General features: G+C 47.6%; 1 protein-coding gene across 4 annotated transcripts in view; it reads right to left on the bottom strand.

The window, feature by feature from the left end:
* DOCK11 (dedicator of cytokinesis 11) overlaps positions 1 to 18,801 on the bottom strand; it is a 79,057-nt gene that overhangs the window by 50,043 nt on the left and 10,213 nt on the right. For all 4 annotated transcript variants that reach the window (XM_038164524.1, XM_038164522.1, XM_038164521.1 and 1 more), the window contains exons 2-9: positions 9,461 to 9,577; positions 9,156 to 9,245; positions 8,413 to 8,495; positions 7,247 to 7,316; positions 4,918 to 5,013; positions 1,825 to 1,959; positions 638 to 815; positions 123 to 202 (exon numbers count right to left, since the gene is read on the bottom strand). In XM_038164524.1, coding sequence (XP_038020452.1) covers positions 123 to 202; positions 638 to 815; positions 1,825 to 1,959; positions 4,918 to 5,013; positions 7,247 to 7,316; positions 8,413 to 8,495; positions 9,156 to 9,245; positions 9,461 to 9,577 — 849 coding nt within the window. The remainder of the gene's footprint in view (positions 1 to 122; positions 203 to 637; positions 816 to 1,824; positions 1,960 to 4,917; positions 5,014 to 7,246; positions 7,317 to 8,412; positions 8,496 to 9,155; positions 9,246 to 9,460; positions 9,578 to 18,801) is intronic.

Below are 18,801 nucleotides of genomic sequence, written 5' to 3'. Positions count from 1 at the left end.
GACCCCACCAGGACTTAGTGCCTGCCCCAGAGCTGGAGACACAAAAAGCAGAAAATCCCTCTCCCAGATAAGCTGGACAGAAGTAGCTGTGGGTGGGGAGAGTGACCCTGCAAACACAGTACCTTCATCAGCTCTGGATGCATGCTTCTCTCCAGGCTCTCCAGGATGTTCTCTGACTTTCCCTGCGTGCTTGATTCATCATCTGCAAGGACACAAGAAACAGATGTTCAAAACAACTGCAGGAGCAGCACTCTGCCAGAAAGCATCCTGCAGTATTTGCTAACAATAGCACAGAAACAGTTTACAGAGACTTTTCCATTCCTTGGGAGTAAGATTTTTCCATGCATTACCAGTATCACAGTGTACTATTACAGCCTGCTAAGTCTGCCCAGAGCAGAACTTCACAGAGCCAATTTTCCAGGAGCTTTGAAACTTTGCCATGGATTTCCCTTCCAGAAGAAGGGTCACATTTCCCTCCACTTTTATCCCTCAGACTATCATCTGTGTTACACTAAGCCCCTTTGCATGATACTGTGTGTCAGCCACAATTCTTGCTTCAAATGCAGTACAGCATACACTTCTCCAGGCACACTGCCTGTATCCTGTGCAGAAGGGAGGTGTTTGTTTACAAACTGACCTTGCACAGATTCCACAGCATCTTTCTTCTCTTGCACCAAACTCTCAGTATTGCTCTGAATGATCTTCCTCAGAGTTACCAGCCATTCCTCCATCTCCTGCTCAGTTTCAGCTGCAAGATAGTGGCTGTACTTGTCTATTGTCTTCAGCTCAAACGCATAGCGGCGCATCTTGGGACACTGAACAACAGAAAGAGATTGATATTACATTTCTCTCAAGAGCCCAGCACAGTACCTGCACACAGCTCCTCTCTGGGAAAGCATCCTGAGCTGAAATACCACAAAATACAAGGCAGGCACCCTCCCTGACACAGCAGTCTGGCTGCAATCACAGAGGGCTTTGTGGCTTGAGCAGTGCACAGGTCCATGGCCAGCTGCTCTGAGTGAAGGAAAGCCAGACTGGAGCACAGACATTGCCCCAAGGAGCAGGAACAAGCTCCTTCTGATGTCACCAGACCTTTAATATTTACCCAGAGAAGCCAGGAGCTGGATTTGTCTGACATAGTCAGTAATGCTGCACTCCAGGACACTTAGAGGCATCTATCTTAAAAAAAGCAAGTGGTACATTGCAGCTTTTTGAAGCTGTGCTGACCTTTAAACAGCATTTTCCAACCAGAAGCCAAAGCAAATCTGATGCAACTTGGGAAGTACATCCCATAGGTCACTGAGGTGTGTGCATTATTGCTTTTAGTGTGTTCAGAAAGATAAATGGAAACTCACAGCTCTGACATATCCATGCTGAAGCAAACCACTGGGGTAATTTAAGCCACCCTGCACCACGCTCAGTGCTGGCAGCTTCTGCAGAGACAGCAAGGGCAGAAGGCAGAGCAGCAATCCACTGCTGCACCTCACTCTGGCACAACTTAGCAAACCCAGGATTCAGACCTGTACAAATACCTGCTCCTGAAACCTTATGACCCCTGAGTAGGTCCTGAATTCCAAAGGACTACCTGCTTGCATGGACTTACCAAGACATAGCTCAAGAGACAAGAAGCTGGAACAAGCAGCAATTGGAGGAGTAAGTTGCCTCAAATAAAGTAATATAATTTACCTACTGGCCTATTGATCAGTTTAGCTGACAGCTTTGGGTTAGTTTGCAATTCTATGCCTTCAGACCTCGAGAGAGCAGGCCTGTCTCAGAGCCAGCAATCCATAAGTCCATGCAGAGCCACACAGAAAGAACACCTACCTGAACCACATCATTGCAAGCATCCAAGAAAATGCAGCCTTTGGATTCTTTTGAAATCTTCTCATCTTTGTAGGAATTCAGAATATAGGAGCCATCTGTGAGCTGTGACAAGTAAAAATATCTCCTCTTGAATACCTGTGAAAACACAAATTCTTGCTCAGGCAAGTATTCACTCTGCTGTATATCACAAACCACAGCCATGGTTTCCACATCTGCTCTCCCTGCTCTTGAGAAAAGACTGTAACACAAAACACTGCTGACTCTGGAGTGCTGCAGATTCACCCATTTGAATATGGTTTGCTTTTACATAGAGAGATTTCCATCACCTTCTTTAATTTTAATGCCCTTGTTGTTATTGTAAGTTTGCCCATCTAAAGCAATGCCCCAGGGCTTCCAGCTCATCTCTCAGCTGGCTCCAGCCTCATTTATCTTTACAATTTGTGCAATGCTGCACAGTAAATTTAGATCAGCACAGTACTTGAAGAGCTATCCCACCCTAAAGCAGGTATTTCCAGAGCCTTTTTCATAGAGACCTCAGTTAGACTTACAAAGCAATTGTCTGGAAGACTTAGGAACAGACATGTGGAAATTCCTAGCACTCAAATGCAAGCCAAGGGACAATGCAATCCATTCAACTGCTTGGGCTTTTTGTGGCTTTGGGTTTGAGGTTTTTTTTAATACAAACTTATTTTCATGAACTGGCTTTGGCTTAGTGTCCAATTCTTATATCAAAACCCAGTAATTTCAGCAGAAGTGCTCCTGTGTTTGTACTACTGATTTTCGTGAAGAAAAAAAAAAGCTCTCCAGTATCTCTGAACACCTTTCTTCATGCTTGTCAGCCAAAAGCTACTGGACTATAATTCAGGAGACCATTTTGGCAGCAATGGTGGTAGCACCATATGCTGTAAGGAGCAGGGTGCATTTCACAGCCGCTGGGTATCTGTGTGAGGAGAATCATGAAGGAAGCCAGGCCAAGCAGCACTGCAAGGATTTCTACGTTTCTGTCTACCTGGAAGATCTATGAATAAACACAGCATTTTTCATCCCACATGGGAGATTACAAGTAATTCCCTGTTTCTATCATTACTGACACTAGCACATGTTCAGTAAACCCACTGGCTTGCAGAGAACTGGGAGAGAGCCTCGTGCCCTGAACCATAACCCATCCCTTCTGAGAGGTAACCTCTGGCCTCATTTGGATGACTAATTAGCTGGAGAGATGCTCCACACGCTGCTGAGCTTTAAGTTTTATAAGATTCAACTAAACCTTTAGTTCAACAGAGCATAAAGATACATGGAAGCTAAGGATGTGAAGCATTAATCCAACCTAAACACTGATTTAGCACTTCACGGAAGTAATCTCAGGAATTTTGGCAGTGGATGCCACAGAAACCCATGACAGATCTCTCTCTAGATATTACAGGGTTGATATCCCTTGTGGTTATGGGATTTCATGCTAAACATTTCATGCTAAACATTTCATGCTAAACTCTGTTCAAAAGCAAATGCAGAATCAAACAGCAAACACTTTTCCTGTGATCTTCCCCCTGCGCAAGCACTGCTGTCAGAAATCCCTGTCAGAAGACGAAATTAATACTCTAAACCTGTGAGCAGAGGGAACATCCCCTCTGATCAGGCTACAGGAGCTGCTGGTGAGCACTGAGATGGCAGAGGGAGGGCTAGAGACCTGGGGAAGGGCATTTGCGCACAGAAGGACAGAAGCACAGTCCTGGTGCTGTGGCTGTAGCACAGGCCACCAACACACTGCAAATCAGAGAGGGAGAGCTGAGCCAAACCAGGGCAGTTCTCTGCACAGGACAGGGTGCTCTGAAATAAAGGGTGGCAGCTGAGGCCTAATGAGAGTTTGCTTGTGGTTCAGCTCTCCACAGAGCACACTCTGCACACGCTTAGAACAGTGTGAGACACCAAGAGCCCAGCAGAGAACCAGCACTGATGAGATGGATACATCAGCAGCCTCTCCAAGTGGTGCTAAGGCTGAAGATGGCCAAAGGCCTCAGCTTTCTCATGTGTGCCTTAGGGTGTTGTGTAAGACACAGCTCAGAGAAGAGCTCCACATTCTCAGTACTTTGATATCAGAGCTTCACTGGAGACTCTGGATCTTATTAATTGAACTGAAGCCAGTGCAGCTCAGGTAACTTCTCTGAAAGGCAGCTCTGAGGTGCAGGGCACTGAGACCAATACCACCAGAGACTCAGACTAGAACAGACCCAACTGACTACTATGAGCATGAGAGATACCACCTCCAGAAGTTTCAGAGGAAAACGCTGCTTTAAGCTTGCTTGGAAAAGCAGAGGATCAGAAAATCCTTTTCTGTCTGTCACCTTCAAGCCCATTTTAAAACTCAAATTAAAATTAGCCCTAAGTGGAACAGTCCTGTTCCACTTCTCCTGGAAGCATAACTCATTGAATCAAGCCTTGGAACAGTTAGGCTTTTTGAGATTATTTTAATATATCCTTCCAAACTCCCTAACAATCTCTCTGTGCTGTAACAAGGCAGCTGCATGGTGGGACTGCAGACAGGCTCACTGCCAGAGCAAAAACCTGTGGTGGAACTACTAAAAATCTCTGCACAATCTAAGCAACATCATGCTGGATTATGAAGAACAGAGAACAGGAGACAAGGCAGCTGTTGCTTTTAGGCCAGTAATACTGCATCTCTGCAGTAATATCATCCTGCTTTAAAAGCAAAGATTTATCATTTTAATTTTAAAGCTGGCCTCTCTATTTTCCAAGCAGCAAGGAAACCCTAAATTCAGAAAGCTGTCTTTGCAGGGCAGCTGTTTCCTCTCCTGGGCCTGAGCTCCTCATCCAGAAAACAATCTTGCCTTTCTAGAACATGCTTCACCTTCTTGGTTAGCTTGCCTGTCATGGTCCAATGTGCATCAGTCTTACATGCTGGGGAGGGGAGGGTCAGAAACTGCTGCCAGACTGGGTTTTCCAGTCCACTGTGGGATACAAGATGGGCAGATGGCCATCCCAACCCAAACTCAGCCATTGTGCTCCTGGGAGCTTTGGAGATGTGGCCTGAACTTCACCTCATGCCTCGTTCATCAGTAACTGCACCAAACTCACCTTCATGGTGACAGTGATGGTGCTGTTGACATTGGCTTTGTGCAGCCAGCCCTGCTTTATCACACCACCCTTCTGGGAGCACAGGGAAGAGGAGTCCTGAAAGACAGCAAACAATGATAAAAAGAGGTCAGGTAAACTGTTTCCCATAGGAAATTCCCCGTGGACAAAGGGATTTGTCCACCCTGGAAAGCAATACCATTTTAACTACAGCAATACAGTGACGTGTAGAACGTATGCGCAACAGGGACAACTATGCATACTATCACCAAAAAAAAAAACAACCAGGGATATTCCTTTCCAATAAAGAAGTAAAACAGGCTAGATTGAGTCACCTTTTAAAAAAGAAAGATTACATCTATTCTAATAGAGCTGCACAGTGATTTTGCAATGAGGCAATGAGGCCTGTTGGTTCTTATGCAGTATTTCAAAACTTGGGGAAGGTGGAAATTTTCAAGACGGTCTGTTTAGGAAGTTGCAAAATGCAGAACTCTGAACTTTTCCTGTCATATCCTTTTGTCATTCTCACATTTCAAATTTCAGCAAAAACCACCAAACCCCAGTAAAATAACTGAAATTATTTCATATTTACCAAACCACGAAGTTTCAAGCGACCCAACCAGGCTGCTCTTGGCACACCAGATGGGGCTCCACCTGCTCCTGTGCCATGGTCCCAGAAAGAGAGAATGGCTCTCCACTCATACCTAACCATGACCTCCACTGGGGAGGGAAATGAGAGCCCAAAGTGATGAAAAAAATCTCACCCTGGGGTTTCCAGTGACTCAGCAGCAGAGGCAGCCCCAGCCTGCCCTGCTGAGCCAGGAAGGAACTGGTTTATAGAGCCTGCTGCATCCAAAGGGGCAGGGCTTCACTCTTTTCATGTCCAACTTCCCGAGTAAATTTTCTGATACTTTATTTCCCTAGGTAAAACAACCCACGATTTCTCCTTTATAATGGTTCACCTTTTGTATCAAGAGATTTCTTTTACTTGAATTTCCATTACACAATTCTAATGCAAATGGTCTGTCGGGAAACTGTAACAGAATCCTTTAGATATGGCCATGCCAAAAGATATAAACGTCAAAACATCTGTGAAAGCACTTGGAATACTCTTCCACAACAAACCTCAGTAACTCCTCTTGTTTGAGGATTTGGGACACTGGCCAGAAGAAGAAAGGGCTCCAAATGTTGATAGAGTAATTCTGTCCTTTTGCTGTTTTGGAAGCATGCTGATACCAGCGCACAGCAATGTCTCCAGCCCAGAGCAGATATATTTTAAGAGGCAGCACCTCAAGTTACTGATGTAATGCAAACTAACAACATAGCTAAAAAAAGATTAAGGCCAAACTTGACAAAACATTTCCATTTATAAAGAAGCCAATGCAGTCCAGATCTGAGGTGTGCTGGGGCATACCCCAGTAATTTGAGAAATGTGCATGAAACAGCCCCTCCAAATCTTCAGCTCTGCAATAAAGTTCCCTTTTCCTCTGTAATTACTCAGCAGCAACATATTGGTGCCATGGGAATTTTAAACAGCTGGGCTAAACCCTTCCCTCTGTAAACAAAAACTTCCTAATATCACGTGCATGGATTAATCTCCACGTGGTACTTGAAACAGAAAAACACTGCCATCCCTTCTGTAGCAAATGTGATATTCATGGGCAGGAAACACAGCATCTGCACCATCCAAAATAACCACCAGGTCTGAGATGTCCCCATTGGCAGAGCCCCCAGCTCACCCCCACAGAGGAGCTCCAGGGCTGCCAATCCTCCCTAATGCCAGCTGAGCACAAAGATGCCACCTCCAGAGGAAGCAAACGCCTCCCAGCACTGGCACAGGATGTACAGAGCAGGACTGACACACTGTCAGCAGGGTGGGTCCAAGTCACTGGTGAAAAATTGCTGATTATGTGGTAAACTACAAAACTTTCTAAGAGGAGAACCCCAGAATCACAGTGTAGTTGAAAAAGAGACTGCCCAGTTTTAGTTCTGGACATGAAGAGTTTTCCTTAGTAGCTACTTGGCTTTCCTTTTTTTTCCTCTTCCTATGATGCTCTGTTTCAAGGGAAAAAAAACATGAGAAATATGACTAATCTTCCAGATAACTTAGGAGACCCTTGGCTCCAAGAGATTATCATGTCATACTTGGAAATAAATCACTGCCTCACTTTTGATCCCATTTTCACAGCAGAAAGCAACTCACCAGAAAACCATTCCTAGGAACCAAATTCTGGCTTTGCCTTGTGAAATTTACTTTTTAATGTATTTCTGCTTTTTAACAGGAATACATTAAAAAAAAAACAAAACAAAAAAACCCCAACCTTCTCCTTACCTCATCCTTTTCAAAGTCTTCATCAATTTCAAACACATGGCTTGGAATCTTGTCTGGCCTAAAGGATTTGCTGAAATCACAACACATTTTCATGTTTAATGAATGGAACATGAGGGTCGTATGAGCCAGCAGCTGATGCTGGATCCAGAAGCAGCAGCCAAACTGCAGGCTACAGAGCAGAGAAGATAAATTGCAAGAGACCTACAGCTCCTTACAGCTGGGGAAAGCTAAGTCCTGAGTGCATTTCATGGAAATTAAGCACAAGCAGCCTGTAATTAGCTTTCTCTTGTTAGCTCTCGGATTCTGCAGAGTTTTTGCTGACTTGCATTTACAGAACAAAGAGAGAGCACTCTGGTTTATCTTCCATCTTTACCAAAAAAGAAGCAAGATCAGACTACAAGATTATTCAAAATTTTTGCCATTATTTGATCAACAGAATGACTCCACTGCTGCTTCACATCCCCTCGAGACCCTCAGAACACACCCACTACATCCAATTAAGAAGAAAAAGCATTTAACAAGCTTCCAGCACAGGAGCAGCCTGGACAGGGGTCCAGACATGCCCAGAGTGTGGGCAGAGAGCAGAGCAGGCGCCATCACCCAGAAAATAACAATCCAGCAGAAATCTGAGATGGATGTGCCTGTCTGAAAAACTCAATTAGCTGCGGAGCTGGAAGCACTGGCACAGCCCTGGCACAGCCCTGGCACAGCACTGGCACAGCCCAGCGTTTCCAAGCACATAACTCCCCAGCACTGGCAGCACCAGCAGCAGTATCACATCACCCTCTCTGTGCTGGGGCACAAGGAGAATCTGCTTGGCCTGCGTGAGGCACACAGGGAAGATCAGCCCAGTGGGACAATGAGGCTCCTGGGCTAGGATGTGCAGGCACTGCCACCACTATTTATCCTGCCATGGGTCTGGGCTGCAGTCTCTCCTCATCCCACATGAGGGGGTGTCACACACTGGTGGGTGGCATGTGAAGCACTGACCCACACAACATTGTGAGCATCTCCTGACACAGCCGAGGGACAATGGCAGGACAACACAAACCTCTGGCTCTAACCTGCAGGGTCAGAGAGGCTGCTTGTGGGACAGGCATCAGGGAAAGGCAGACTGCTCCTGCTAAGGTGTGTGATCACACATTCCAAGGGAGCACGACACTTACCATGGCAACATCCGAAAGTCTCCAGAGTATTCCTCATATTTGTAGTTTACCACGAACCAGTCAGAGCTGTAGGTTTTAATGCACTGAAAGGAAAACAATACAGCTCTCAGAAAGCTACAGCAAGCAAAACAAAGCCCAGCACCAGTCTGAGAGGTTACACACTGCAGGGTGAGGTAAGCACAAGCAGGAAGGGCGTGGGCAAGGCTCCTTCACTTGTTTCATGTAGCAATGTAGAATTTCATAAGGAACCTTTTCAGCAGGGAGACAAAAATCACACAGCATCTGGCCTGCCACACAGCTACAGATTTTGTATTTACATCGCTCCAAGGCTCTAAAAAAGGAGTAGTGATTTGGGAGGAGACTGTTTTCCAGAAGGCAAAAGTTTTCTGTCCTCAGAAACACGGCGCATCTAACTCAACATGACCATTGCTTTTTGTTCAGCTGCACTTGAAGGGAATGGTCCTGGAGAGCAGCACTTCACAACAAACCCACAGCACTCCAAATGCTCCAGGGAGGTTGTGGATCCCCTCCTTGTCAGGCAGGTGGTGCAAAGCCACACACCTTGGCTGTGTCCAAAACCCACTGCAAGGACACTGCACATGAGATACCTGTGAGAACTCTCCTGAGCAGCAGGTCGGGCAGCCAAGGGACCTACAATGCTGCAGATCAGGAGCTACAGCTGAGCATCCTGTCCAAGGGCCATCAAGTGCTGAAGGCAGGTGTCACATGGGCTTTGCCCCTACCTCTTTGACAAAGAGACTCTGAGCTTTCTTTAGAGCATCTTCTGGCACTGTTGACTGGACAGTCCTTCTCTGTCGGCCGATGACCGAGATCTGCAGGAAAAAGGAGAACACTTTTTCAGCACAAACTGCTTCTTCAGGGCTTGACACTCACTTTAAATAAATCTGGTGGGCCTAAGCCACCAGTGAGCCATTTTGGTTTTATGTGTCAGTAATGCAGCCAAAATTAACATGTGGATATTTTCCAAGGTAAGCAGGACAGGAGGTGAGTGAGCCTCAAACATGGGAAACAGCCAGAGCAAACTCACAGACACATCTTCAATTGGAAATATCAGGAGGTCCCGGAGGGGATCGCTGTAGATCTGAACCCTGCGCTGAAGGATCACGTTCTCATAGTCCAAGGGTTCCACCACTTTCGTTTTTTCCTGCAGGAAAAACAGATGATGAAAAATATTACGTATGGGTAACAACTAAAATAACCAGTAACTAACATCTTGTGCTTAATTTCAAACTGTGTGACCACTGGACTGCTCAGTACTCTGATGCTCCTGTGCTGCAGATCACCAATCACTGATGAGCATGTTTTGCAGAGAGGGAAATAAGGGGTTAAGTTTGAAGCAAAAAGCTACAGGAATAATGAAGCACTGTGCTGCTCTGTCTCAGCACAGTCTCTAATTTCCTAATGAAGCAAGAAAGCCTCCCGGACAGGCCATTGCTTTCTTTACCAGCTGCAAGATCCAGCATCTCTATGTTTGAGCAGCTCATCTGTACAGCTTGCAAGAAACACAGGAAGGCTCCTGCGCTGGCTCCGCTCAGCTCAGGGCTGGCTTTGCTTGAGGAGCAGATGAGAGCTGTGCTCTCCTAGGAATGATGAGAGCAAGGCTGCAGCCACCACTGCCAAAGCAGGAATCTCAGCCTGTGGAAGGAAGAACAGCATCCCCCTGGAAAGACAGGAAAGCCCTCTCCATAAATTGCAGCCCAGACACAGCCAAAGACTAGAGCCCAGTTTTATTCTCACTCGCATTTCAGGGAAGCAAGAGGAACTTCTCCAAAAATCCCTGGAGTCACGAGCAAAAACTATTAGGAGAGTTTCATTACATTCCTTACTGTACCAATTTTGCCTGTGTAACAAGTCCAGAAAACAGAACTTAGTGAAATGAGAAGAACAACTTCTGAAGCAGGCAAATGCCACCTCAGTTGCCCAGACTGACTTCAGGTCAGGTTTCATGAGCAGGAGTCAGGCTCTCAGCACTGCATTGTGAGAATCAAACTTCACACCAAAAGCCAACCAATGACTCTGTATAGGAGTGGTCACAATAAAACAGGAACCAAATTCTGACCCGTCACCTTTGTCTTGTTTTGAACCTCAACCAAAATCCTGATGCTTGGCCCTGCCACAGACAGTGTTTATGAAAGCCCTGCAGCAGCACGTGATGCCACATGCCTCTGGACAGGACATCCTTGCAGGACAACAGGCTTGGGCTCTCCACTCTCAGAAGAGGAACATCAGGTGCTTCCCCATGGGCAGCAAATGTTACTCTCCAGTCAAATGTCTTCTCTGGGATGAACTGCTCACCATGACCGGAGTAGAGAGGAGACCAGTACAAGGTCTCTTGCTGAACACAGCACAACCAGCAGCTTATAAAAATGAGTCCCAAATGAAGACTAAAAGCTCTCAGCATTGTATAACACCACTGGATAAACAGCCACACCACCTCGAGTACACAACTCAGTATTTTCTGTGACATGTGAGATAAGCAAGGAAGTCAACATTGCTCTTCCATAACCAATCCTAGCCAAAGGTCCTGTGTCTGTTCTGTGCCTTTGGCTCCTTCAGCTCCTGGGATGCATTAATGAAACACTTCTTGCCTCAGACAGTTTTGCATTTAAAATGTCTCCTTTCCATGCTGCAGAAATCCAGCATGAATTAGCTCAGTTATCTGAAAAAGGTCCCTTCTTAATCACCCTCTGAAAACTTTGCTTTACTGCTTGCACAGTCCTGAAAGGAACCTCACACTCCTCAGATTACCAGTGAGAAAGACAAAGGTCAGGCAGCAGAGCCCAGGCTGGGTGCCAGAGCATCCAGGGAGCTCCCTCAGCCATGAGGGATTTGGGAATGGGGTGACAAAGGCTGCCAGTCCCACTGCACACAGAACTTCTTGCTTCTACATCCAAGACCTGAGCTGTACAGGGATTTAATAAGAAAAGAAAGAGTCCATCTGAAAAACAGGAATCTGAAAAACCCAACAGGGAGACAGAGAAAAGGAACTCCTTTACTCTCAGTCAGTCTCATGCTCATTAATTGCTTAATTGAATTTGGTTAATCACCTGAAACAGCAGTCTTATTTCAGGATAGCACTGTGCACTTCTCAAGGTCTGCCTAGCTTTGCAAATTAATGTGAATTAACCGGACATCCATTTGCAGGCCTGGAGCCTCAAAGCTTGTCCTCCCCATGACAGCAGGCAGGGCCCCCCAGAGCAGGCACACAGCTCTGCCAGCCTCTCTGATTCACTGCAGCAATCCTGGCAAAACCCAGCAGCCCTGGTGGGTTAAAGCAGTGCCATGACCCCGAGGACTCACACCAGGCCCCCTCTCACCTCACCCTGCAGCAGCTGTTAACAGTAAATTAGAGCCTCTGTGAGCCTTCCACATCCCTTTGGGAATGCAGACCTTCCAATCACACAGTATTTTTTATCCTTTTTTGTTTTGAAACATGGCCCTGAAACTAGGACTGTGTTTTTAAAGGTGTCCTCTTAAAAAGTTGAGGCTTTAATGACATTCCTTTTCTAGATCTGGTACCTCTGATGACTAGCAAGACAAAGTCCTGGCAGTCATCCTCGTGGGATTCAATGACAGCTGAAGGGTAAGAGCTGCAAAGCATCCCAGATCCCCACATGAGATGTTTGGAAACTCATAGAGCACTGCCTACAACAAATACAAAAAAAATCCATGAAACTTGCTGCAGCCCTTCTAGTCTGGTGGATGTAATGATACTGGAAAAAACGTGTGGTGCAGGCTGTGATCTGTATCTGAAAAACCAGTGCCAGGCCCTGTGACATGCAACTGATGCCTGAGGGATGTGCACTGGCACCCAGAAGGGTTCTGCAGCACCCAGACAGGCATTTCTCCTCTGGAACTGTCAGAAATACAGTCCCTAGGGCTCCCCTGCCCCAAGCTGTGCCAGTTCCCTGGCTCAGCACATCCATCCTCCCTCCATGCCCTGCAGCTCAGCCTTGCACTGGCCATGCTCACAGCCAGCACATCACCCCGTGTCTGTGGTGCCTCTGAAGCAAAGCCAGAAGATGTAGGTCAAGCTGTTTGTCAGCAAGCAGCTGCTGAAGGAAGGATGTGGCCTGGCTCCTGCCTGCCATCGAGGAAACAAACTCCTCCCTGCACCCTGAACTGTGCAGGCTGCCCAGCGGGGCCAGGCAGGCTCGGGTCCCTGCAAACAGACCCAGGAGTAAGGAGGGAGCCGTCCCAAATATCTGTTGCCCTTTTGACCCTTTGAGTCCACACACTCCCATCAGTCCAGAGAGGCTGGAGATAAAGCTTTAAATGCTGAAAATGGGATTTCAAAGTCTTAGTTTCCCCGAAGGTTGAAGTGTACACCCCACACCACCCCAGGCTCAGATCACACTGCCCAGTACTGTCACAACAGCAGATGGCACCCACCAAAGTCATTACAAAAGCAGAGGAAAAACTATTACACTAAAGTAATTAGAGTCTTAGAAACCACAAACTCCTCCACAGGGGAAGCCAATACCCAAGTACAAAGAAATGCTGCCAGTCCAGCAACAAAATCAATCCATTTCTGCAGGAAAAAACGTGCGGTGCTGCCAAAGGCATCTCTCTGTGGCACACACAGCAGCTCTTCATCCAGGGCAGGCAGCCACTGCTCTGTGATGCTCCTGGGAACACAGCAGGGACAGGCTGGGCTGAGCTGCCCTCTCCCATGGTTCCTGTGGATGAAGCACCTGAGCACACCCAGCAGCAGCACCCAGCCCAAAGCACTGCAGCTCACTGTGCTGGGATAAAAACCAAGTGAAACACCTCAGAGATAAGCAAGCATGATTTTAAACAAAGATAACATGAGAGCAGCGCACCCTCCCAGATAAGCCCACTCAATCCTCCTTAAAAAACCCAAGGTTGAAGCCCCCCACAACATCCTGTTCCCAAAAACACACATTGCTCTTCCTGTGCTGTGCATCTGCCCAGCTGAGGGCTGTGCACAGGGCTGTGTGCTGTGCTGGAGCCCCCATCCACGCTGGGTCACGAGGCCCCACTCGGGCAGCAGCACAGGCAGAACAACAGCCTGGCTGTTGGAGTATTGACTCCCCACCACAAGCGAGCTGGCTGGCATTTGAACAGGAAATTCAGAGAAGTTACTTCAACAGAAACATGCCCACAAACACCAACACAAGGCTCTGCCTCTGGCCAAGCACGAGCACAAAGAGCACAGAATGAGGGAAAACCCAAGTAAGGTCCCTGTCCCACTGCCCTCTGCCAGCCTGAGCCCAAACCCTCCCCAAGACAGAAATCACCAGAGAGAGAGCAAAGGAAAGGTTTAGCAAGAGAATTATCCATGAACAAAGAGGGGGATACTTAAGTCAGATTAAATTGTCACCTTTCCGCATCCATTTTGCAAAGCATATAAAATTCTGTTTATTTGCTTTATAAACAAAGGCTCACAATGACAGCTCATGAGGAGAAGTATAGGAAAGAACATTTCTATTTTAAACTTTTAGTGCCTGAAAACCAGCAGCCACCTGTCTTCCAGTGTTCTGCATTTGAATACCATAAAAACACACCACCTTTTTCTTATATATGATTAATGTTCTTCTGAGAATCCGTTTCTCCCAGAATTACAACAGATAAAACCCAAGTGATGTGAACATACAGAAAGAAAAATGTTTCCTTTGGGGATTTTTTTAAAGCAGAGGCCAAAGGAAAACGATGAGAAAGCTTTTGTATTTTCAGTCCTATCAGTTCAGCCCTCGCTTAAAACAACATCTAGAGAAGAAAGTGAGAAACCAGGCTGGTTTGGCTCCAGGGTAACCAATTTTGTGGTCCCTCTGCAGTGACACAAGTCCTCAGCAGCTGCAGCGCAGGGCGGAAGCCCAGCCCAGCACTGGAGCTGCACTACACTTGAGTTTCACTTCTCTGGTCCCAACGGCCACCAACACACACAAAAACACACAAAAACACACAAAAACACACAAAAACACACAAAAACACACAAAAACACACAAAAACACACAAAAACACACAAAAACACACAAAAACACACAAAAACACACAAAAACACACAAAAACACACAAAAACACACAAAAACACACAAAAACACACACACACAGACAAACACAGACAAACACAGACAAACACAGACAGACACACACACAGACAAACACACACACAGACCCTGCTCTGCATCACTTCCTCTGGCCTTCCACTGAAAACCCTGCATGTTCAGCAGCCCCAGCATGGGACTTTTCCCCACATCCTCAGAAATGAAGCCCTGCCCAGTGTGTGCCTGCACATCCCCAAGCAGCACGAGAGACACAAACGAGATGAGTTTTTAAAGGGCTGGGTGTTTAGAGCAGCTGAAGAGAGGAGGAGGAAGAGGACAGGTCACGTGTATGTATGTAGCTGCATTATCTCAGATTGTACAACTGCTCCCCAAAATTCAGCCACCATTTTACAGCCTATCTGTTTGCTGCCTCATCTGTTGCAACCCTGCAATGCACTTACGTGGAAAGCCAAGCAAAAAGCCCAAATTTTAAACTAAATACCAAAGGGGCAAGTAGGTGAAAAACACAGAAAATGAGAGGAAAAGTCCATTTGGAGAATGAATAGCTAAAAGAGGGGGAAATGGAGGTGTACAACTATCCTTGGGACACACCTGTCACAGCTAAAATCACATCACTTCTGAGACTGGCAACACTCCAGGGCAGAGAGACCACTCCCCACTGCAATGCACAATCAAAAACAGCAAAGAGAAGTCCCCATTTTTTTATTTTGCTCAAGAAACCTGACTCTACATGGGAGAATTCAAATGATGCCTGGGAACCGAGCAAACTCACTTGGCAAACCATATGGGCATATGGAAATGAGCAATTTCTATCCACAGAAAAGCTTTTCCACAGCCAGAGATTCAAAGATCAGGTCAGGGAAAACTCAAATTGTGTGGCCTTTAAGAGCTTTTTTCTTTTAGTATCACATTTGTGACTCCTCACTTTTTCCACCCCCAGCTCCTGCACTGCCACCTGATCCCATTTACACACTCTCACTCCAGCCTGCAGAAAGGCTACAGAGCTCAGTTTACAGAAGCTCAGATTCACAGAGAAGTCATCACTGCAGACTGCTGGGCATAAGAAAGAATCATGGAAACCCATAAACTCTGGCCTTGGCCATCCAACGTTTATGAAAGTGCCATAAACCTCTGCAAAGCCAGAATAAAACCTGAGCCCCAAGGACTTTGCATTCAAAACTCCAGGAGAGGAAAGTGGTGGGAACAGAGCTCAGGGGAGGAAGGGCAAGCAGGGAGACAGTGTGAGTCAGCACATATGGCAGCAGCCACAACAGTGCAGCCTCGCTGATGCCAAGAGCTTTGTGGGCTTCTCAGCAAAGCCACATTTTGGGAAGAAATCAGCAGGGAGGCAATGAGGCAGCTCCCAGCAGGTGATGGGGAGCTGGTGTCCAGAGCCTGCTGCAAAGCCAGAACTCAGCTGGATGTAGCAGATGCACAAGGGTAAAACCTCAAGGGTGAAAAACAGTCCATAAAGCTGGGTATGAGCAGGCCAAAACTATTTTTACACTGGCCAGAAAGAAGGAAGCTTAAAAACACAAGAAAAATGTCCAGACAGGAATCCTGGCTCTGCTGAAGATGCCCAAACACTGAGACACCACAGCTGCACCTGGGACAGGTGAGAGGGATGGACTGTAAGGTGGGCATGCAAACACACAGAGCATCCTGTGAGAAGGCAAGGGAGGAAAACCTCACCAGAAAGAGGAGAAGCAGGGGAAGAGTAGAGAGGGAAGGGTCTCAGGAGCTGGCCCAAGGTGGTGCAGGAGAGGGTAGAATGGGGGATGGGGGCTTTACCCACCTGGGGATGGATCTGTGCAGGGGCCACATCATGGGAAGCAAGAATTGTGCAAAGGTTGGGCTGTGTAGCTGTGAGAGGCAGGAGATGGGGTCGGGGAGGCCAAGAGGGGTTGGCAGAGAAGGTGTGCACTGCAGACAGGAGAGGAGCCCCACGGGCAATCAGGAAGGGAAGAAGGAATTGGTGAGAAGGGGCCTGCCAGGGAGCGATCAGGAGCTAGCACAGCTCAGAGCAAGGCTCTGCACAGCCCTGCACGGGCAGCAGAGCAGCAACACATCATTGCCAGGGCTCTCGTTAGACAGGGGTCTGGCTCAGAGTCCACACATTCCCATCTCCACCCCACCTGTGCCAGCGTGTGCTGTGCTCCAGCTCTGAATGCAGAGCCAGCAGCACCAGCAGCTGTGCCCCACTCCTCCCCTGCACTGCTGGAGATGCCTGCACCTCCCAGGAGCTCTCAGAGAAACGAAAAGCCATGTCGTGGGGAAGGGGAGGATGAGTGCACAGTCCTGGCCCCCTGCAAGAAAACATCAGCAGTGGAAATTACTCACTCTTTCCATCCCAAAGCTCAAATCAAAAGCCAGCCCCCCCCTCCTCTGCTTCCCTCCACCCTGCCCCAGTTCTGTGCAAAAGCATTTCACCGACCCACACCCCTCCCCTCGTGCAGCAACAGCCCTGGGAGGCACCAGAACCTGGGCTCTGGGTACTTTGTAAGGTGGAAGTCTCCTTTTTCAATGCATGCCCACTTCCCAGAGAACAAGCAAGTGCCTACAGTCACACTGCTGGCCCTGAGAGCAACACAGTACTGGTGTGAGACACCAGCTTGGAGAAGGCTTGAAGAAACAGTCAAAAAGTTGATGTCACTGTAGCCATGCAAACCTTAGCTGTCATTAAATAAAATGAATTCAGGCCTTGAAGTGTCTACAAGTTGGCTTAGACATACAGGAAGCCAAAATAATCAGCATATGACTCTTCATTTTCCTTCCACTTACTCAGAAGTGGACTCCACAGTTCACAGCCTTTAGCAGATCCTATTCTGAAGCAGAGTTCTGCAGCCACGAGGGCCAGGAACACTGGTTTTTTTCCTGAAAGCTTGAGATTCTTGCATAATCACTTAAGCAAACAGGCCCCAGAAAACAGCTGCACTGCAATGAAGCAGTGAGAGTTCACGGCCCAAGTGTGAGTGGCCCAGCCTGGAGGCAGCGCTGCCCCTCCAGCCCACCTGCGCTTCACCTGCACGCATCACCTCTGAAAACGATGCCTTGAACAAGGGCAGAGCCAGCAGCAAAGCACTGGCAAGTGGTGGCTGGGGGCATGAGCCTTGTCTGAGAGCATGAGCACACACTTGAGGTGATCCGGCACTGCTCCTGCCCAGGGCAGTGCATCAGGACGAGCCTTTTGCGTTCAGTGCCCTCGTCCCTGTGCCTGACCTTCCTCAGGATCACCAAGTGCTGCTGTGGGACAGTGCCAGCTCAGTACCCTCTGCCCTGGAGTCTCCAGTCCCCAGCCCTGAAGTCCTGTGAGTCCCTGCCTGCACAGGCACATCCTGGCTCAAAGCCAGCCCTTCCCCTCGAGGAGCAGAGGGAGGGACCAGGGCAGCTCTATGTCAGCCAAACTGCACCTGCATCCAGCTGAGCAATTGCTGCAGAGCATGAGAGAGGTGCAAACACGTCACAGCTTTGATTTTCTCCCTCGAAAATAATCGAGCTAATAGAAATTGGCAAAAGGGTACTAGTTTCTATGGGATAACTGAATTTCTGCCAGATATGACTTCTCAAAGCATTCTGTAACACAGGCATGCTAAAAAAGGAAAATAGTAATTACAACAATAATACATGTTATTTATTTAGGTTCTTAACTGGAACATCCCAAAGTGCTTTTCAGATGTCACTTGTATTCCATCATTTATTTATGTAGTATCAGTTTTATATTTAGCATCCAAATCCAGAATAGCCAGCTCCAGAACATCTTAAAGCAATTAATGGCACATAAGCAGAACCCCTCCCTTTCCTGTCTGTCTCAAACTCTTGTTTTTGTCTTGGGCAGCCGCTCGCACGCAGGGCTGAGCCAACAGCACAGCTGCAGGGGAGCAGGGGAGCACTCCCACCCCAGCCCACTGGGGCAGGGACACAGCCAGCACCAGGGCAGGACACTTGTCCAGGCCCAGGAGCAGCACAGGGGAAGAAGGGGACAGGAAGTGACAAGCCAGTTTTGGGCTGCCTCAGCACACAGCGAGCGCCCCAGCAGCACGGCCAAACCCCAGCCGTGGCAGGGGTGGCTTCAGCAGCTCAGGAAGTTGTGTCAGCCTCATCTGTGCTCCATTTTCAGGCTGCAGGCACTGGATACAGGTGCAAAGGGGCTGTAAAGTTGAACTCTGTTGCCCCCAGCAAACAGGGGAGGCTGTGGATGGGCTCTGCAAGGGATGGGCTCTTCGAGGCTACAACCCACCCACAGACAAAATGCTGCTGTCAACAGGAGCACCTCAAAGCTTCCCCAGATGAAAACATCCCTACAACTGCAACATCATGCAACAGGACAAAGGATAGTTTA

Source organism: Motacilla alba, chromosome 4A (assembly GCF_015832195.1).
Source record: "Motacilla alba alba isolate MOTALB_02 chromosome 4A, Motacilla_alba_V1.0_pri, whole genome shotgun sequence".
Lineage (NCBI taxonomy): Eukaryota > Metazoa > Chordata > Aves > Passeriformes > Motacillidae > Motacilla > Motacilla alba.
The sequence above is the reverse complement of the archived record's forward strand: the minus strand, read 5'-3'. Positions and strand labels throughout refer to the sequence as shown.